The sequence below is a fragment of the Peromyscus leucopus genome, chromosome 7 (genome assembly GCF_004664715.2).
Source record: "Peromyscus leucopus breed LL Stock chromosome 7, UCI_PerLeu_2.1, whole genome shotgun sequence".
Taxonomy (NCBI): Eukaryota; Metazoa; Chordata; class Mammalia; order Rodentia; family Cricetidae; genus Peromyscus; species Peromyscus leucopus.
Genome location: NC_051069.1, coordinates 109692741 through 109713670, shown reverse-complemented (window position 1 = coordinate 109713670; position 20930 = coordinate 109692741). Strand labels below are relative to the sequence as shown.

Here is a 20930-nt window from a genome sequence, read left to right as displayed (position 1 = left end):
GACCCTTTAATACAGTTCCTTGTGTCGTGGTGACCCCCAACCATAAAATTATTTTCGTTGCTACTGCATAACTGTGATTTTCTACTGATAGGAATTGTAATGTAAATATCTGATATGTGGGGTATCTGATATGCGACCCCTGTGAAAGGTTCGTTCGACCTCCAAGGGGTGGTAACCCACAGGTTGAGAACTGCTGGTCTAAAGAATCTCTCCTGGATACGCCTAATCGTGGGAACTGACATTCCAAGTGTAACCATCACAGAGCGTTTGGTTGAAACTGCTGGTGAAAGCCTTTGGAATCATCATAAGAGACCTCTAGTGTCCGTTCACCAGCTCAGATGTGAGATCTTATTAGACCCCAAACTCGGGGCCGGGACCCTGCTCTGCTGTAGCCCGCCCACTGGTGACCCGGGTAGGTGGCTTGACGTCATCTGACCGAACAAGTTCTTATCACCTCTTCCACAGCAGAGCGTGTCAGGGCAACCCAAATCCACCGTCACCCATCGTTAGCTCAGGGGAATCCACACTCACTCCCTTTGAAGCAGCAGCGTTTGGGGCTGAAAGCTGACGCCCCTCCTGGGGATGCCCCCCCATCATCTGCACCCTCGGCTGGAGACTCACTCTGGTGCCCTGGCCTGAAGCACCGAGGAACACACAAGGCAGATTTCAGAACTAACTCTGAAAGAGAGGATTTGTTACGTGTGAAGGAAAGTCACCGGAGGCGGGGCCTCTTGGATTGACGCAGTGAGCGCGTCAGCACTGCCAACGCAGCAGTGCTCAGTCCTCGTCCCATGTTGACCTTCATGGTCACCGACAGGACCCTCTCCAGCCGACTTGATCAGATATCTGTCCTTGCATAAAGGGATATGCCTTCTAGTATGATCCCTGGCATGCCATTGTTGCTCAGTAAAAACTGGTCAGGAGCAGAAGCCCTAATAAATGGTGAGGGTGGAGCAAGAACCTTGCGGGAATATCAATACAATTAGCTCTTCCTGCCTGGAGGTGCTTCTGCAGAGGCTGAGGGAAGAGAGGTGGAGGCACCTCGGCATCCGGCTTCAGCACAGCAGCAAAGCAATGCTCCTTGAGGAAGCTACAGAGACAAGAGGGGCCTGTACTGATTTCAGGCCCTCCGTGGAAGTGTGGCTCTGGTTCTGCCACTGTGCTGTGCTGGTTGAAGTGGGGTCTGTACTCTGGGTGGGACCCCATGCTACTGTATTGCTGGCTATGGGTTTCCCTGTTCCTTCCCACTCTCAATCCCAGCATGTATCGTATGGAGTCATCATCCCCTTTTGCTGTGAAGACAGAGGTAGCCGTAAAATTGTTGTGTAGTGATACAGGGTCAGTGACTCCCTGCTAATCCCTGGTCCAGACAGACTCCTGCCGTGAGGGATCACAGACGAAGACTTTGGTTCCGGCCGCTGGGTAGTATGACCTGAAATCAGGAATGTAAAGGTCCTAACTTTGCTTTTCTTGGGGTTGTTTTGGCTTTTCAGGATCTTTGTGCATCTGTGAACTTTAGGATTTAATTCTAACTCTGAAAGGAAAGCCATTGGTATTTTGGTTGTGATTCTAAGGGTTTCCTGGCATGGATGTTGGGAACTATTCTCTGCTAGAGAAGCAAGCTCTCCTGACACTTGGGCCATCTCTCCAGCCCCGTGTGAGGTTTGTTCAGTGTTGGATTTGACTTGCTAACAATCTGTAGAGTGGGTGTGCGTCTGTGTTTGTCTGGATATGAGTTGAGTCTTTGTGTTTCCACTGTGTCCTTGTCAGGTTTTGGTAGAGAGTAATGATTGTCTCACACGGTGCTTAGGGAAGGGCACTGTCTCCCTGGGTAGTTTGGGGAGGGCAATGTTCCTTCCCTTGTTTGTTTATATTGATAATTAATGTTGGCACCCAGACAGCCTTTCCCTGGCTTCAGGGCCGATGGCCACAAGTGCAGTTCTTATAATTTCCATTTGCAGTGGGTGCACAGCTGTGTTTGTATCTGGATCTTTCTGTGTATATGCATGCAATGACACATGTATTCCATGTGTCTGTGATTAAGAGCAATGTTAGTGTTTTTCTTTAAGAATTATTTATTTATTTAGTGTACATGTGCGTGCATGCGTGCGTGCGTGCGTGCGTGACACCTGTGCTGGTGCCAGTGGAAACCAAAAGATCCCCTCATTGGGAACTGAACTAGGGTCTTCCACAAGAGCAGCCAATGCTTTTAACAACTGAGCCATCTCCCCAGCTCAATGTTAGTTCATTGTAAATTACAACTTTTGATTAGACTGAAAATTACCAAGACATGAAATGTTATCTCTAAATGTATGTTTATGGTTTGCATTTCTAGATTTAAGTACAACTCTGAATCAATGTGATGTATTCAGGTATGGGGCAAAGTTAACTGATAATTTCTACGGGAGATGACGGCCATGAATTTCCCCTCTGAGAGCTGTCGTGTATAAGGAGGCATGACGAGTTCCTCTCAGGTCACTGAGGGAGCGGGTGTCTACAGCTTCTCTCTTTTCAGCTGTCAGGTTTAATTAGCAGCTGATCAGACACTGATGGGAAATGAATTCAGAATATCTGTGTCAGTCTGAAGGCCTGAGCATCGCACAGACCAGAAACACAGGGCTGGCTTTATTTCCAGTTGTCCCTCATTCGTGTTTGTTGAGACAGACCAGTTGCAGCCACTGCTACAGACTGGTCACAACTGGATAAATCAAAGGCCCCTTCCAAACAGCTGTGCCGTGGTGTGTGGTGGACATGTCAGCAGCAGTGGGGTGAGCCGGAGGGCGGCACCCCGAGATGCAGCTTTTGTGTACAGGGCCAATGGCAAGGCCTCTCTTCTTAGGAGCACGTTTGAGCGTAAACTTGGAGGTAGGAGAAGGGATGAAGGGAGGTGAGGGGGAGGTCCAGCCATGCCATCCTGTAGGTGACAGGCATTCTCTGACCATCTCAGTATCCTGTCTTAATTCAAAATAAATAGAATAGTTAATACTTCTCTATTTCTATGAAGAGTGAGATTTTTGTTTTCATGGACTCAGCCATAAGTGTTTTTTCCTATTGCTGAAAAAAACAAAAACAAACAAGCAAAACCCAACAACAATAAAAACACTGATTCTATTAGTATTTCTAGGACTTTAAGGTCTAGAATTAGACATTTCTAAAGTTTTTATTTCTAAGTAAAATTCAGACCCCACACAGACACACAGTGCTTCCCTATCTAGTCTGACGTTTCTCTCCCGCCCACCGCTTTCAAAATAACCACTCAGAAGCTTAATATTACTTTAAATGTTCAGCCGATAGATCAGGCTTATTACTGTGGTGTTATTTTGTTGTACTGTAATAAAATTTGCCTGAAGATCAGAAGATAGAGCCAGCCAGAGTTAAACACCAAGGTCAGGCAGTGGTGGCACACATTTTTAATCCTAGCACTTGGGAGGCAGAGATTCGTCTGGATCTCTGAGCTCAAGGCCACACTGGGCTACATGAGATTGATCCAGTCTAGGAGAGAAACAGAGCCAGGCAGTGGTGACACACACCTTTAATCCCAGTATTTGGGAAGCACACACCCCATTAATCCCAGCACTAGGAAGGCTGAGATAGGAGTGAAATGGCTGGGCGGAGAAAGGCATATGAGGCGTGAGGAGACTGGAGTTCAGCTACCCTTCAGCTGAGGACTTCGAGGCATTCAGTCTGAGGATTCGTGGAGACAGGATCTCACCTCCCTTTCTGCCTGAGGATTTGGTAGTGGTGAGAAGTTTCTCTAGTGACTTGTTCCTTTGTCTCTCTGATCTTTCAGCATTTACCCCAGTATCTGGCTCCAGGTTTTTGTTATAAGACCACTTAGGATTCATGCAACCATTACTAACTAGCTCTTACATGTAAATTAACCCATAATTCTTATCTAAGTTTATTCATGTGGCTTGGTACCTTTTCGTAGTACAACATTCTCATCTAGCCTCCTTTGCATCTGGCTGGCAACTCCTGACTCAGTCCTTCTCCTCCTGACTCCGCCCTTCTCCCCCTGACTCTGCCTTCCCATCATTCTCTGTTTGGCTTTCTTGCCTAATTTCCTGCCCAGCTACTGGCCTATCGGCTTTTTATTAACCAATGAGAATAATACATATTCATAGTGTAGAAAAGGATTGCTCCACAGCATCTCTGTGTTATGTCATGATGTTGACATGTCAGTGGGGGACCAGGTCCCCACTTTGCTTTTAGGAAGCTGTCCATGTGAGGATATCTAACTGAGATCCTACAGTTTTTCTATTTGTGTTTACCAAACTCCTTGTGCTTATATTTTGTTTTGTTATAAAAAAAAAAGAAAACAACTTTGGAAGGGGCTGGAGAGATGCCTCTGCGGTTAGATGCCTCTGCTCTTATAGATAAACTGAGTTTGGTTTCCAGTACCCATGTGGGCAGCTTGCAGGCACTTAAAACTCCAGCTCCAGGGATCAAACACCCTCTTCTGGTATCCATCCACACTGCACTCGGTGCATACACACACACACACATACACACACACACACACACTCACACACACACACACTCATACCTTTAAAAATAAACTTTGGCAAATTTTGAACAATTAGAATATTTTTCTCCCCATGCTTCCCCTTTCCTGCTTAATCTCCAGTTGTGATTCATATGAAACAAATGTCTTATGTACTCATATATGTACTTGAATCTCATCTGTTTCCCGATTTAATCTTTCTGCTTTGCTTAGATGGAGTCATTTCTACCGCTCTATCTTCAGGTGTGCTGAGCCCCACCCCCTTCTTCCCACCAGGCATGCATCATGCACTTTTTGTTTCAGATCCGTAAGTTTTATGTCTTGGGGGTCCGCTGTTAATTTGTTATGCCCATGTTTTCTATGTCATCGTGTAGCAGGAATCTTAGAGAGTCTTATTAATAAAACCAAACCTGTGAGCCAGGTATTGGGGTGAATGCTGGTAGATCAGATGCAGAACAAGCCACAGCTATCTCACCTTGCCAATTCCTCAGCTGGTCCTGTTTCCTCAGACTGGAAGCCTCTGAGTCCTCATCCAGAATGAATCTCAGCTGAACTGTGTTGCTCCAAAGCCTGAAAGCTTAACCAGCCAAAATGCTTAACCAGGCCAAATGCTTCTAGTTTCTGGTCCTCACGCCTTATATACCTTTCTGCTTTCTACCACCACCCCCTGGGATTAAAGGTGTGATGAGTCACCAAGCCTGGCTGTATCCTTGAACACATGGATTTCTGCCTCTGGAATGCTAGGATTAAAGGCGTGTGCTACCACTGCCTATCCTTTATGTTTAATATTGTGGCTATTCTGTCTCTGACCCCAGATAAGTTTATTAGCATGCACAATATTTGGGGGAATGCAATACCACATCATCGTGTATTATCCTTGGCTACTTTAAAATGCTGCTGCATCACTTTGGTATCTCTCCTGCCCTCAGTCTCTCCTGGGTTGCAGATTGCATTTCCTTGCTTCTGGAGAATTCTGCTCGTTTTGTTTCGCAGGTGGTTATTCTGGGGCCTGTGCTGCACATCCGAGTCCTTTCTGTAGACAGAATGCCAAGCCTCCTCTGGCTGTCACTTAATTTACAGGTGGCTGAGCTTGAGTCTTTCAAGGCTTATTTGAAATTCCTGTTGCCTCAGCTGTGTTAATGAGGAATGGCACTGTGGGTCTTAGTTAAATACTCAAGAGTCTGTAGCAAGGCCTCCCCTCTGGGCTGTCAGAACTTGTTTCTAGCTGGGTGAGATCGGCAGCTTCCACAGGACTCAGGCTTGCAGAGATGATCTTCAGTACACTTCCCTCTGTGTCATACAGGGAACACCTTAGAACTAACCTTGAGCTAAGTTTGGGGAGCAACGTGCAGGTCTCTGAGTGGGTCTTCATGTCTCTGCCCTTAACCTTTGGCTTTCCCGGCAGACACTAACCCCAGCGCCAGCTTCTCCTCACTGAGGACAGAGACACACTCTGCTCAGGCCTGCCGCCTGCACCTGGGAAAGTCCCACTAGCCCCACACTGCAGGAGTAAGGGAGCTGGATTCAGCTTTTCTCTCTAGAGTTGGAGCCTTGACAGTTTCTATAAATCCCACTGGGTGAGAATAAGACCATTATCACAGTTTTCGAGCTAAATTTGAAGTAAGCTTTATTAAATACTGGCCAGGAAGATGGACATTGGCCAGGTCCACACCTGGGATCCCCAGAGAATGGCACCAAATTATGTTAGTCAGGTGATTATAAAGGCAAGCTCCGTAAGGCTACGTACTTCCTACCTTGGGGGGCAAGCATACATCCTGAGGTACTTCCTGCCTATGTACCTCCCTCCTATGTGTGATCAAACATGTCCTATGCCCTTGGGGCAACTGACCTTGTTTATCGCAGTGGGAACAAGTGGCTTATTACCTTTCATGAACAGCCCCCAGCATTCCAGGAAGTTATCTGTCCTTGGGCAAGTGCGGCTCACAGGTCAGAGGCATTTCTGTTTTATCATCTCCTAAGCACAGTCATTTACACTCAATACATAACTTTGGCCCTCTCATGTCCTGTCTAACGTTTGAGGAACAGTTGTCTCCCGTATTTGATCTGGGGTTAACACCATGGGTTAGGACTGGTGTGTGTACTAGTTATGCTATCATCTGGAATTAACTAGGAGGTCTGGTGTGTGCCAATCATGTTTTTTCACTAACTTTCTTTTTTGTGTATATGAAAACACTCCTATTTGTGAGAGTCATAACTTTCCCCTATCATTCCTGTCCTTTGTCTGTTGTTCCTGCTGCTGAATTCACAGACGTTTACTTGATATGGTGTTGGCTGTTGAGAGGCTCTGGGCCAAAGGAAGAAGTCCTCACTCATACCCTAAAGCACAGTCACTGTGCCTCAACTTCCTTGATGATTGGTTAATCCAAAAACCTGCCAACTGAATACTTTCTGTGTTCCAATGCCATGGTCTTCATTGTAGAGCTCAGAAAGGACCTTACTCAGTTTAAATACATGCTCTCCATTTTAAAGGTGTGTTCCTTCGTTAGCTGTCCTTTCTGTGAGGAGCTTGCAGTCCAGCTGGGAAGAGATGCCTTGTCTGAGAGGATGGTGTTGCGGACTTGGAAAATGTACACAGACGCTCTTGAGGGGAGAGTGTTGAGTGCAGGGGTGGGTTGAGGGGAGCCAAGGCTGTGATGGTGTAGGGCAGTACCCCTGCACAGGGCAGTGGGAATAGGGTACCTTGGTGTGATGGATGACCATGGAAGGCAGTGGTTGTGCACTGAGGCTGGAGGTTTACAGCAAGTAGAAGCTGGAGTGTGGAGAGAGGTGAATGTGGGGCTGGGCTCATTCTCAAGTAATGGTTGGCACGATGCCCAGGCTATGGCAGCAGTAGAGGGTGTTGTGCTGTGGTGATGCATGCAACGTTGTACCAGGAGTGGGGGTCACATGGTCCTTTGACCTATTGAGCTGTTGGTTCTATGATCAAAGGAGCTCCTCTTAAATGACCATGATGCACCAGGACAAGTGTGTCAAGTCATAACTAAGGTCATCACTGCCACTAAATGCACCCCGTCTTCAGAAGTTCCCATTGTTATCTCTCTGCTTCCAATTGAGGACGGTTCCCAGCCGACTAGTACTGAGCATCTGAAAGCCCAGCCAGGCAGCGGAGTGTAGGCAAGTGGAGAGGATGCTCGTAGAGGGCCCGCCAGCAAAGCGTCTTTGGGAAAATGCAGCCTAGACTGGAGGGGGGGAGTGTAAAGGGGAACAGACTGTGCATTGGGTCGGAAGTGGAGAGGGTGGTGGGTTTTTTCTTCCCTGAGATGGGCTGCTAAGCATCAAACCCAGAGCCTTTTTCATGCTGGAAAAGTCCCACCATTGGCTCACACACCCGGCCCAACATGGTGCTGTAAGTACCAAAAGTGTGTTTAGCAGAAGAGATGGGCATGAAGCTGACTCACGGCAGTGGGAGCCCACGGGAGGGGAGAGGTTGCAGGAGGCAGAGCAGAGCGGACTGAGATGGCATGAGCTGTGAGGGGAGGGGATGGGGCCCCTCCCACTCAGAGGGCCCAGGAAGGATGGGGGGAGGGGCCATCTTGCAACTCCATCTTCTCCAGCTGGACCAGGAAGCCGGCCCTGTGGTGTCTTTCAGAAAGCCAGGCAGCACTTACCCTGCATCTGCCTTTCAGGATCTCAATTTCAGTGCAACTCTGAAACTTTCTTTAAAACTGGGACAAGCCAGGGAAAGTGTGAGCAGGTAGGGAGAATTCCTCTTGCTTTTGAGAGCTCAAACCAAAGCCTTACAGTGAGCTAATTAAGCTTCCAGCCCCAGTTATAAAAAATGCTTCAAGTTCTGTCAATCATTCCTTTTGATTTTTTTTGAAAGATGTAAAATATCTGTATTTTTTCTGATCACCCAAGCAATGCATATTCATTATAAAAATTTAAATAATGCAGAAGTACATGAAGGTAAAAATGAGCCTCCCTCCCCGAGAGGTGACCCACACTATATATCCACCTGTGGAGAGCTTACTTACCCAGCAGCCTGAGGTGTGAGGGAGAATCTAGGACTGAGCCAGCTTTCTTCATCTTTCTCAGAAGCTGGCTCTCTCAGCTTGGTGGAAATAAGGACTGTCTGGCCGGAGCAGATCAGGTCTGTGAAGGGATGCCATGTGTGGCCAGGGGGCGTTATTGTGCAGGGCCAGTGTGGCCGGGCCTTGACGTGACTTGTAAAAGTCACACGCTGTGCCTAACAGGTGGTCACTGAAAAGGCAGGGGGACAATTCTTGGTACATTGTCTTCTGCTGTTTTCTCCATATTGGGTGCCAGAGATGTGTCTCTCAGTCTGAGTTTTGTTGTTTTCTTTTTTTTTTCTTTCTTTTTTTTTTTTTCTGAGACATGGTTTCTCTGTGTAGCTTTGACTGTCCTGGATCTGGCTCTGTAGACCAGGCTGGTCTCGAACTCATATCAATCTGCCTGCTTCTGCCTCCCGAGTGCTGGGATCAAAGGCGTGTGCCACCACTGCCTGGCTTTGTTTTCCAGCTTCTCTACTTGTTCCTTGAGCACTTTCCACGGAGCCGTCATTTGTGTCTCTGTCCTTTACTTATGAGTGTCCCGACTGTTCACACTCTGGAGTTTGGGGGACACAAACACACTTTGCATACCCTTGAATCACTCTCCGCACCTCTTGAACTGTAGTCGGCTGGCCTTCATTGTCAAATCCATCCTGTTTTCTTGCCCTTGCTGATGACCCCCTCCCCACCCCCCACCCCCACCACCCCCACGCCCCGATGAGGGCTTGGTCTCCTCTGTCTAAGGCTTCTGTCAGGTTGGATTGTTTCTGTGAGTTACGTGAACTGTAGGCTTACTCCTAAAGTGAGAGTTTTTTTTTTTTTAATGATGAAGTTCATTCCTACCAGGGCTTGAAGCCATCTGTTCACCTCCTTGCTCACATACTGGCTCACCTTTGACTGCCAGGCTCCCCTGACGTCTGTCTGGACTCTGTCCCCTGCGGACCTTTTCACTGCTGTGTTGGAATCCCAGCATTTGAGTTCGTGTCTGTGGAAATGTTTCCTGGGTAGTGACTCAGCCTCTTAAGAACCCGCCTGGCTATCATTTTCTACTTATGTCTCAAACAAACCTTGAAGCTTGTTTGCTAAAGTCTCTAAACCTCCAGTGAGATTCTGAGCCCCTGTGGTGATTCCCTGGGCATTCGGGCTTGGTTTTATCCATTTTCCACTGGAGCTCACCTGCCCTTTCATCTATTCAAGCCTCGTTTGTCTTTTTGCTGTGTATTTCATATTTCTTTACATTGTTCTGTTTCTCCTCAAATGCATCCCTGAGCCACTGTTTCGGATTCAATGTCACTAGGCCATGAAGGGGGTTTTCTGGTTGTGTGGGAAGCTTTATGCTCTGACTGGTGATGGACATTTCACCGAGATTCACGTTCCGTAAACAGTGATGAGTTACTGTCATTGTCTCGAGATTTTCAGCTTACTTGCTGCCTGCCTGTTCTGGTCATCCCGATAGAATCCAGAATGGCAGCCAGAAGACGCCTCCTTTTCTTCTTTCTGACTTATGTGTTCAACCTCAGGGCCAGCCACAACTACAGGAACCAAAAGTGTGTGTCCCTAGCCAGAAAGAAGGTGCCCTGAGTCCTGGCACTCCCATCTTCAGTGAGGCGCCCCAGGCCTCTCTGCCTCTGTCTTGTGGCCTTCCAGCCTCTGGCTGCCCTGAGATTTGGCTTCCTCACTTCAGCAAGTTCTAGAGCTGCCTTTGCAAGTTCCCCTTCAGGCGACTGTGGTTTGTTCTAACCGAGCCACTAATTGCCCTGGTCAGTAATGGGCTAGTTAGTGAACAGCAGTGAGTTTCTGGACTGCTCAGGCCTCTGGCCTCACTGGAGTGCCAGTGACTGGGCACCTGTTCCTGAAGTAGGAGCCAGGGCCGCACAAGCAGTGGGTGCCATGCAGAAGGAAGACAGATGTTTCTCAGGCAAGTGAGCAGCGTGCTTTTGAGTTGAGGTGGGGGTGGGGGTCCAGGACACTGAGGAGTGGGGGAGGGTGTTCCAGAGCCCGGTGTCCTGCAGGCAGTGGGGAGGTGGGTTCTAGAGGTTCTAGAGGTTCTAGAGGTATCGGGAGCCATCAGAGGCCCAGGGCATGGAGGAGAGCGAGCACCATGCCCGCCCGCTCGCTCGTCTGTTTTCAGCCGTGTGTCCTCATTTCCGTGCCCTGTGGTCCCTGCTGTGTCTTCACTGGCTCTGTTTGGATGTAAGTGAACACTGACGTCCCCTCATGACCTGACTTGATTTTCATTGCAGCTTCAAAGTCTCCAGAAATTTGACATGTTAAGGCTGTCAGTTTTTTCCTAGATAATATTTATTTTCTCCACAAAACAGCAACAACCCCACCACACAAAAGTGCCTGGAGATGCTGAGTGCGCTCCGGCTGGGTGTCTCACTTGGAGGGTCTGACATTGCTGCAGCAGCTGGAGTGGCAGCTGTTAATTAACTGTTGCTGACGATGTCGTTGAAGTGACAGTTGCTGTGGGGTTACAGGCTGCTGTCTACAGGGGCGAAAACATCCAACTTCAACAAAGCAGGCTTGTTTTTAAAGCTTGTTTTTTAAATTTACACCTCTGTGGGGCGGTGCAGTTCACTTGGAGGCCAGAAGAGGGCCTGGAGCTAGAGTGACATGTGGTTGTGAGGCACCATGTGGGTGCTGAGAGCGGAATTTGGGTCTCCTAGAAGAACCATGTGTGCTTTGAACTGCTGGGCCCAAGTTTATTTTAAAAGTTAGCAGAGTGAGCGAAGAGACTTGACAACACACGTGAAGCCCCTCCCCACACTTTCCTGATCTGATTTTTAAACACTATGTCTGTGTTCAGACTTTGGACTTACGGGACACCCATGTGTCCCTCTATGCAATCCCAGTTGCGTTGGTTACAGGAAAGCAGCTGCCACGGGCCAGGGCACGTGGCCCTTTCTGGGGGTGTCAGCTGTGGCTGAGGCTGTGAGAGCGCAGTGGACGCACTGTGAGAATCCTAGAGGCACTGGGTGATTCGGTTCCCTCGAGCTGGGATATCACGATGACTGACTTTAGGTGTGGGCGGACATTGATTTATAAATGACAATCAGAGTTTAGTGTACATTGTTAGTGAGCTTGTGTGGAAATGATGTTTTGTGTAGTGTGCTGCCAGGTTCCAAGACAACCATTCATAAGGCGCGTCCTCCCTCTTCTCAGGTATGCAATGCTGTTGTTTGGGTCTGGGTTGCCCCCACCAGCCTCGTGTTGAAGGCTTTGCCTCCAGTTGTGGCACTGTAGGAAGCTGTAGGGCCTGTAGAAGGTGCAGCCACTTAGCTATGAATCCACCTGTGACTGGCTGGTATAGTCACAGCCCTCAGGACTCAGTCACCTCTCAGGGCCCAGCTCTGAATACCGCTGCATGCAGGACAAGCCTTGTGCACTTGAGTCTTGAAAGGCTCTCCATACACACCACCTTATATTTGTTTGCAGTTGTTGTAGCAACTGTGATGATAAATGGAGTGTGTAAACAACACAGGTGATTGTTCTTGTGTGCTGCAGGGGGTCAGAAGTCCAAAGTGTTGGGCAGGCTTGATTCCTTCCAGAGACTTAGTTTTATGCCTTGAGAAAGAAAGTTGGAAAGCTTCTGACAGTCCCGTCCCTCTTAGCCATGATCCCTTCTTGCCAAATTCCAGCATTTTGCTTCTGAGGTCACAGTCCCCATGACTTCCATGTCTCAGGAGACCTTAGGACTCACCGAGTCCACCTGGGTCATCCAGGTTACTGCCTCAAGCTTTGTTCTTTCATTCAATCATGTTTGCAGAATCCTGTTGCCATATGAAGTCAGTTCACAGGTTTCAGAGATTAGGATGAGGGCATCTCTGGTCAGGACATGTGTGGAATGAAGATAGACCAAGATGGCTCCGAAGCTTTTAACCTCAGTGAAATGTGGACTTGTGTTTATGTGGCACCATGGCTGCTGTGGCTGTTACTTGTTATCCTCAGGGAAGAGAGGCTGAGCAGTAGAATGCTCTGTGACTTAGAAACCCACAGTTCAACGGTGTTTCCATTCATACCTGAGCACAGGGTCCAAGACAGGGGCCACCGAGTTCACCCTGAACATTCTTTTGAAGCAGTTTTAGGCTGGGTGTGGTGGAACATGCCGGAATCCTAGCTCTTGGGAGGCAGAGGCAGGAGGATCACAGCCACAGTTTGAGGCCACCATTGTCTATTTGGTGAGTTCCAGGCTACTCAGGGTTATGTAACAAGATTTTTTTTCCAAAAAAAAAAAAAAAAAAAAAAAAAAAAAAAAAAAAAAAAAAACACCACATAGAAAGACAGGACAGAGGGAATCGAGGAGGGAGAGGAAAGAGGGAAGAAAAAAGAAGGAAGAAAAAGAAAAGAAGGAATGGGGAGGGAGGATGGGTGGGAGGAGGGAGGGAAGAGGAAAGGGGGTGGAGGTGCCTTAGCCTATGGACTGGCTTCAGTGGTAAAGCAATGACTGACTGTGGAAAGAATGACTTCCCCACACTCCTGACCGCCTCTTCCTACAGAGGCGGGTGTTAATGAACCCCAGGAGAGGTGACCACAGGTTTGCAAGATGCAAATGTGATGTCTCCCAGAAGGAAGCCTGTGTTTAGGCAGGGTCACATTCGACTTTAGAGCTGTTCCGACCTTAAAGGCGAAGTGTCTTCCACAGGCTTAGATGTCCCCACAGTGCTCCAGAATCTGCTTTCCACTCCAGCAGATCACAACAAAGTCATGATATAATAAGGACGCTGTGACCGGAGCTGGGGCAGCTCATGCACATTAATATTCCCAGAACACTGAATGCATGGAAATGGGCTGTGAGGGGAGCTCCTTGAGGATTTGCTCATAATTAATACAAAATCATTCTCAGAGTTTTTTGATGAGTTGGTTATAATGAATGCAGAATAATTCCAGGGTTCTTTGACTTAATGAAGTTTGGTTTCTTTTAAAGATGTTGGGATAGAGCAGTAAACTGTTATGATTGGGGCTGGAGACACGGCTCAGTGGTTAAGAGCACTGGCTGCTCTTGCAGAGGACCTGGGAGGTGGCTCACAACCACCGCAGTTCCATGGGATATGATGCCCTCTTCTGGCCTCAGTGGGCACTGCAAGCACATGATGCACATACACACATACAGGCAAAATACCCCACACATAAAAATTTAAAAATGAAAATAGAAAATAATAACCTGATGGCTGGGGAGTGCTAGAATGCTTTCCACATGCCTTTACAGGGTGTGTGTGTGTGTGTGTGTGTGTGTGTGTGTGTGTGTGTGGTGAAGCTTCTTGGCAGTTGTGCCATTTGAACCTGGTTTTACCACAAAGCTACAACTCTGAAGCCTGTATGGTTTAGATACAATTTACCCAAATTTTTATCACTTTTAAGTGATAAATTTTTACTTTTTCATTTGTTGGGGAAATTTGATGTGTTTGCTGGAAGCAACACTTCACACTATGTGGAAGACTGGAAGCTTCAGGGCTGAACTTGACCAGGTCCCACCCGGCTGGTGGTCTGGGGCTCAGGACAAGTGGACTGTCGGTCCAGAGGAACTGGTGCTAAGGCACGTGGTCGTAGCTCTTTACCTGACGCTCCCACGTGTGTAAGATTCGCCATCCAGAACATGTGGGTCTGCTTTGCGTTGTTTTCCACTGTCCTGTTTGTCCTTTATGTTTGCAACATTTTTTCTTCTTGTTGCTTTGGACTCAGTCCTGTAAACTAGAGGATAACGCTACACATAGTAACAGTAACAACGTAAGTGTTCACAGCAGCACAGTGTGCAATGTTTGCATGCTGCACCACACTGAGGGTTGCTAATGTGAGGCTCAGAGATCACAGTGGCACAAACCCACCAGTTCATGAAGGAGATGTTTCTCTAAATTGTAATTAATCGCATTATTTAAACGCATGAGAAAAAAAATGCTTGTGTTTTCTCCTGGAAATCACCCAATTGTCCATGTCCTCTTGAGACTTGGCTACTAGGTCTACCCCAGTCCCTGACTGGTTGACCTGGAGACTCTGACTTCTGGTGCTTGTGTGTAACATGTTCTGTTTTGGTCAAGCCTGCTGGTGTGGATGTGTGTTCTGAGTATGGTTTGGGGCTCTCTTGCCTTAAGAGGCCCCTTGGTGTGAGTTCATGTGTGCAGCTGCCCTGCTGTGTCCTGAGGACACTCTTGCCTTGTACCCAGCCACTACCTCAGGCTCTTGCAGCCTTTCTACCTTGACCCCTTCCACAATGACCCCTGAGCCTTAGGAGGAGGGGTGAGGTACAGATATCCCACTTGGGGCTGAGCAGTCCACAGGCTCTTATTCTCTACACTTGGACCATTTGTGGGTCTCTGTGTTACCGGCATCCACTGCAGAAGGAAGCTTCTCTGATGACATTGTGCACAGCGAGCTCAACCAGCCCACATCTCTGCATGGAGAGGGGAGATGGGCACAAAGTCCCCTTCTGTCCCGTCGCCTGCCCTCCCCCGCCCCAGCTAGGGGCTATTGGCAACTGATGGCTCTCGGGGGAGTCAGTTTAAGAAGGTTGCTCCTGCTAAGCTGACCACATTCCAGTGGAAGGACACGTGTCCAGGGATGTATGGGCAACAGCACAAATTGGACTTGATCAGTTAAGACAAAAGGACACGAAGCTGGGTGAGTAGGAAGGGGGGTGGGTCAGAGCGGAGCAGGGAGATGGTGATGACCGAAACACGTTATATGAAATTCTCAAAGAACTTAAAAAAGAAAAGAAAGATCCCTTGGCCCATTCTAGACTCCTGAGCAGACCTGGGGATTTGAGGCTTAGAAACCTTCATTTTCAGCGGCTTTCCCAAGTAAACAGTGTCAGTGCCCAGTCCACACCACACCGGGTCACAGCACCTCTGCCAGGTCACATGGCGTGTTATTTTTATCATCTTACGACAGAACTTTTCCTTTTTTTCTGCCGTCAGGACTTGTTGGTCACGTCTGTAACATGTTCACAGAAACTGCCACACTGTGCTTGGACAGTGACAATAAGAACAACACAGAGCCAGCGGCCATGCTGCTGACGTCACTGCTTGATATCCTGCTGGGCATGCTGACGCACACCTCCAGCATCGTCCGGCAGGCTCTGCAGGTAAGTCCTCCTGGGCCTCCTTGTTCTGCCTCTGCGGTCTCCTCTGGGTATCTTCTTCTAGCTTGGCTTTGCTTTCTCAAAGAATGTCTGTTATAGATGCGGTCTACTCAGGCCATGCGAGGTGGGGACAGGACCAAGGAAGGCAGAGAGGGTCACAGAATCTTAAGGGAAGGCAGGAGAGCCGTAGTGGGCATCACCTGGGAAACCAGGCCTGTGGGAAGGCAGCTTTCGCCTTGGGTGCATCAGGGGTTGGCCAATAGTGGACAGATCTCTTTGCCCACCCTCAGCAGGAAGCTGAGCATGCTGGGAACAACAGACTGGGTGGATATATACATGTTACATATGTGCCTGAATCTGTAGTAGTTATTCATTCTTATCACAAAATACCTGACTAAAAAGCAGTTTAAGGAGGGTTTTATTTGGCTCACAGTTAGAAAGGGCATAGTCTATCACGGTGGGAAGGCACGGGGGCAGGAATGTGAGGTTACTGTCCCATTAAGTAGCAGTGAGATAGCATGCAGACATTAACACCAGAGCCCATCTTGCCTTCTCCAGTCAAGGTTAACTATACAGGTGTCTGTCTGTCTGTCTCTGCATATATTCCACATAAATTCCCTCACTTGCTTTCCTTTATAACTGATAAATATTCAGAACTGTGAGATGAGTCTGAGGATCTGGAATGTGTCCCACAGCCATAGACAGCATAAGTCAACCATGAATGTGACCCATGTTCTGCACTGTGCTCTGTGAAGGGAGAGATGTGGTTTTACTGATACTGCTGTGTGCTAGTGCCTCCCAGGCCCGTTTCATTTGATGCTCACTCACCAACCGAGTCACGTGACACTTTGAGCAGGAGAATGGCATGCTGCAAGGTCGGATCATCGGCCTGTTTAAAATCTTGGTGAAATGACTGAGCCGTGTATCAGATGGTTCCTCTCGGCTCGGAGAGAGGCCGATGCTGTGGTTGAGGCTGAAATGCCACCTACATGTCCCGCCCCTTTCCTGCCCCACCCCCACGAGTCTCTCTTCAGACAAGGCCCTTCTCACTGCTGCTCCCACAGTGGTGGTTTGTGAGGAACTCTAGCCACTCTGAGTGCCTTGATGATCACCGTCTGTGGAGGATCAGGCCACGGAGGCTGTAAATTAAAGGATCAGAAGTTGACAGACTCCAGGACGGTATTGTTGGTCTTTTGAATTCCAGGTGATTAGGTAGATAAGACACTCAGGATTTTAAAAACTAGAGCTCCTTAACACAAAACGTTTCCTGGTTCTCTTCAGGTTGCGCCCCCATCCCAAGCCTCACTGGCTGTTGTGTACTTTTCTTAGCCTTTGACCCCACTGCGCCCTGACTGCCATCCTTCTGGGTCCTCCCCACACCGTGAGCCGGACTGCTTTCCGAGGTGGCGGCTGACTTTGATCTCCAGTAGCTAGTGTCCATCTGCAGGAAGTGTGTCCTCGAGGCTGAGTAAAAGGAAGGAGCTGGGGAGAGAAGCAGAGTCCTCATCAAAGACAAGTCCGTCCACCCCGGCCTTGCACGCTTTGCACTCCTGGGAGTTTGTTCTGGCACAGACTGGGGCTGTGCCCATCAAGGCCCTGTCTGCGTCTGGCAGGAGCTTCTTTACAGGGGCAGTGAAGGGTCTCAGTGCAAGGTGTGAGTCTCAGTCAGGTATGTGAGCAGCTTTGCTTCCTGGGGAAGAGAGACTCGGTGAGAGTAGGGGTGAGTAGATGAGGGAGTAGGGGTGAGTGGGTGAGGGAGTAGGGGTGAGTGGGTGAGAGAGTAGGGGTGAGTGGGTGAGAGTAGGGGTGAGTGGGTCAGGGGGAGCAGGGGTGAGTGGGTGAGGGAGTAGGGGTGAGTGGGTGAGAGAGTAGGGGTGAGTGGGTCAGGGGGAGCAGGGGTGAGTGGATGAGAGAGAAGGGGTGAGTGGGTGAGGGAGTAGGGGTGAGTGGATGAGAGAGAAGGGGTGAGTGGGTGAGGGAGCAGGGGTGAGTGGGTCAGGGAGAGCAGGGGTGAGTGGGTGAGAGAGTAGGGGTGAGTGGGTGAGGGAGAGCAGGGACAGCAGGAGTCAGAATCCTCACCAGTTCCTCCCCAATGGTCCCACGATTCAGAATCAGTCCTAGTTCATCCCCCACGTTGGGGGATGAGAGGCAGGAAGGCGCAGAGAACCCAGAGGTACGGTGAGAGCCGTCTGCTCCAATCCCAGACATCCCACCTTTGCCTGGGCAGCTCTGAGCCATGCGCCCAGCTGTCTGCACACTGGCTTCTCATCCAGGAAGCAGATGCTGTAATTTCTGTGAAGGATTGCTATGAAACCTAGAAGAGAGACTAGAGCATACTCCGTCGTCATGTGTAAGCATCGTCCACGTCCTGGGAAGCTAACAGTAACCACTGCTTGTATCATGAGCCTCAGGAAGAAGAAAAACACTTACCACCCTGTGGGCAGGAGGCCTTCCTTTGCTGACAAAACCAACCCCTGGGAAGCCGATGTGCTGGGGTGCTATTCTGTTTTGCCCTTAGGATCCCAGCATAGAACCAGGCACTTGTAATCTCAGTCAGACCAGAGAGAATGGGGTATGATATAGATGTCCATTTGGACCGAGCACTCCACAGTCTCGCAGTCTCTGTAGCTGGCCAGCTGTGGATCTGTGTGCTCATCGCCATTACTCTAAGAAACAGCATCTTTGATGAAGGTTGAGAGATGCAGTGTCCTGTGGGTACAAGAGTCACTGGGAGTCGTTTTATCCTAATAACAGTAGTAGGCTCTTCATACCCACCCCGAGGCTCAGGGATACTTGGTCTAAGAACCAGAGGCAGTGAATGGATACAGGAAGACTGCCGTCCAGACACAAAGGGCAGGATGAACTCTCGGTGACTGAGACAGCACACAAGGCCTGTGCAGCCAAGCCAGACAGAATCCAGCATGGCTGGTGGACGTGAACCCCACCCTTGCTGAGGAGCTATTGGCAGGTGGTAGTTGCTTGGAGAAAGTCTGTTTACCTCAAGGGGTGGCCCCTGGTAAGTCAGCCACTACTCAGGACAGGCCCCGCTCCCAAGAGTATTTGAACAGCATAAATTGGGTGGATTTAAAAAAAAAAAATAGGGAGCAAGAACATGAAGTTGGGTGGTTAGGGAGTTGTGGAAGTGGATCTTGGAGAAGTTGGGGGAAGGGTGAATATGATCAAAATATACTGTATAAAATTCTGAAAGAATTGATAAAAATGATTTGTTTCTTTTTTAAAAAAAGGAATGTTAGTTTTTAGGGAATATCCAGTTGTTAAGTTAGAGAAGCCTGTCAATATACAAATGCTGATATGTGTGGAAATTCGATGAAGGTCAGGGTACTCTCTGATGGATAATTGGGTCTCCTGAATCCAGCCAGGGCTCTGTCTCTCAGTGCTAAGGTGGCGTAGAAAGCTTGCCGCTGTGAGGTCCTACCGTGGGGCAGTCGGGTCATGTTGTCTCGGGACGGTATTGTCCACACACTGAGCTGTGTGTGGTCTCTCACAAAGCCTGCAGGTGGCTGGGCTGTCCTGTGTCTGTGGTGCATTGTGGAACTCCTCACCTTGCATCTCCACGGTCTTCCCATGTGACTCTGCCCCACGAACCAGTATGTGTGACGTTTTCGCCGTCATCATGATTAAATCTCGCCTTTCTTTTAAAAACAGCAATGGTCCATCATTCCCTATGGTGTGATTCTCTGAATTAAGAGGAGATAATCTGGGCCTTGAACCCCCCCTCTCCTGCCCCAGGGTGCCTCTGCGGCCTCCCCTCTGCCTCCCCATCCCTAAACGGAGCACTTCCATCATGGTCTCCTCCCCTCCTCCCCTCCCCAGTGCTGGGGTGACCCTAGGGCCTGAGCATCTGAAGCAAGGGCCCCACCACAGGGCTTTATCCTCAGCCCTAAAATGTGTCTGCTCACAATGGTTTTAGCATGATTGTTCCATCACTATTGGCAGAACCTTTTTGTGGTGCTGGGATTACTGATGACTCCCAAGGCACTGGAGGGTCTGAAGGACCACTGGGTGTCTTGTGGGCAAGTGTGCAAACATGGGCTTGTTCTGTGGCCTTGTCCACCAGCTTAGAAGGCCTAGAAATGGAGTGCTGGCCCCACAGCCCTGCTGCAGCCCACATCCTGATTTGCAAACCTGTCTTATCCTTGCCAGTAGACGTCAGTGTCAGCTCCAGGATGATGTGTTAATGTTTAATGGGCAAAGGCTGTACGCCGCTTCAGCCTGTGCCTCGGAGGGTGAGGGATCAACAGCCACGATGTTGAGAGGTCCAGGTCTCCAGGAGAAAACGGCCTTTCTTAGAAAGGCAGGCAGGGAGGGGGCAGAGGAGAGCAAGCCAACAGCTGCCGGTTCTTTCCCTCAGCCAGGAAAGGTGCAAGCTGTTAGGAGGGTGTTGGATCCTCAGCAAAGACCTTCTGCACCAGTAATAGCAATCAAGCAATCAGGCAGGTGAAATTCATTTGCAGGCCTGAAGTGCAGGGGAATCTTGGCTTTCTGGGGAAGGACCTTGGAACTGAGGTTCATGATCTGGGGCAGAGAGGCCTGCACTGCAAGATCAGGTTAAGGTCATGTTCTAAAAGCAGCCTGAGAAAAATGTGCACATCCTAAAGCTAAGGTGCCAGAAGAATCTGTTCTGAATGTGAAGCGATCCGTCTCTGTGGTAAGATGATTGCAGTTAGTCCTGTGGAGGCCCACGGGAGAAGATGGATCTCAGATCAGTGTAGTTCAAGTCTATGTGTAATGGTTGGTGTTGTCAGCTTCCTGGGATCTGGACTCACCTGGAAAACAAGCCTCTCGGCATAGCTGGGAGGAATTAGCTGTGTTGACTGATGTGGGAATGCTGTGGGATGTTCTGTATGCTGTGAATATGTGTTGCTCTGATTGGTTGATAAATAAAAAGCTGATTGGCCAGTAGCCAGGCGGGAAGTATAGGCGGGGTAAACAGACAAGGAGAATTCTGGGAACTAGAAGGCTGAGTCAGAGCAGACGCCAGCCTGCCGTCCAGCGAGCAGCATGTAATGGCACACAGGTAAAGCCACAGAACTCATGGTGACATATAGATTAACAGAAATGGGCTGAGTAAGAGCTCAGTGGTAGGCCTGAGCTAATGGCCGAAGAGTTTTAATTAATATAAGCCTCTGAGTGATTATTTTATAAGCGGCTGCGGGGTCTGTGGGGCTGGGCAGGACCGGAGAAAACTTGACTGTGGGCAGGACCATTCCCTGGGCAGGAATCCTAGACCGTGGGAGTGAAGGAAGCTAGCTGAGCACAGTGCTCTCATGGCTCTCGGCTTCCTGATTGTGGATACAAT

General features: G+C 49.0%; 1 protein-coding gene across 1 annotated transcript in view; it reads left to right on the top strand.

The window, feature by feature from the left end:
• Ulk4 (unc-51 like kinase 4) overlaps window positions 1–20930 on the top strand; it is a 352379-nt gene that overhangs the window by 220272 nt on the left and 111177 nt on the right. The window contains exon 33 of the mRNA XM_037208051.1: window positions 15447–15613. Within this exon, the coding sequence (XP_037063946.1) occupies window positions 15447–15613 (167 nt within the window). The remainder of the gene's footprint in view (window positions 1–15446; window positions 15614–20930) is intronic.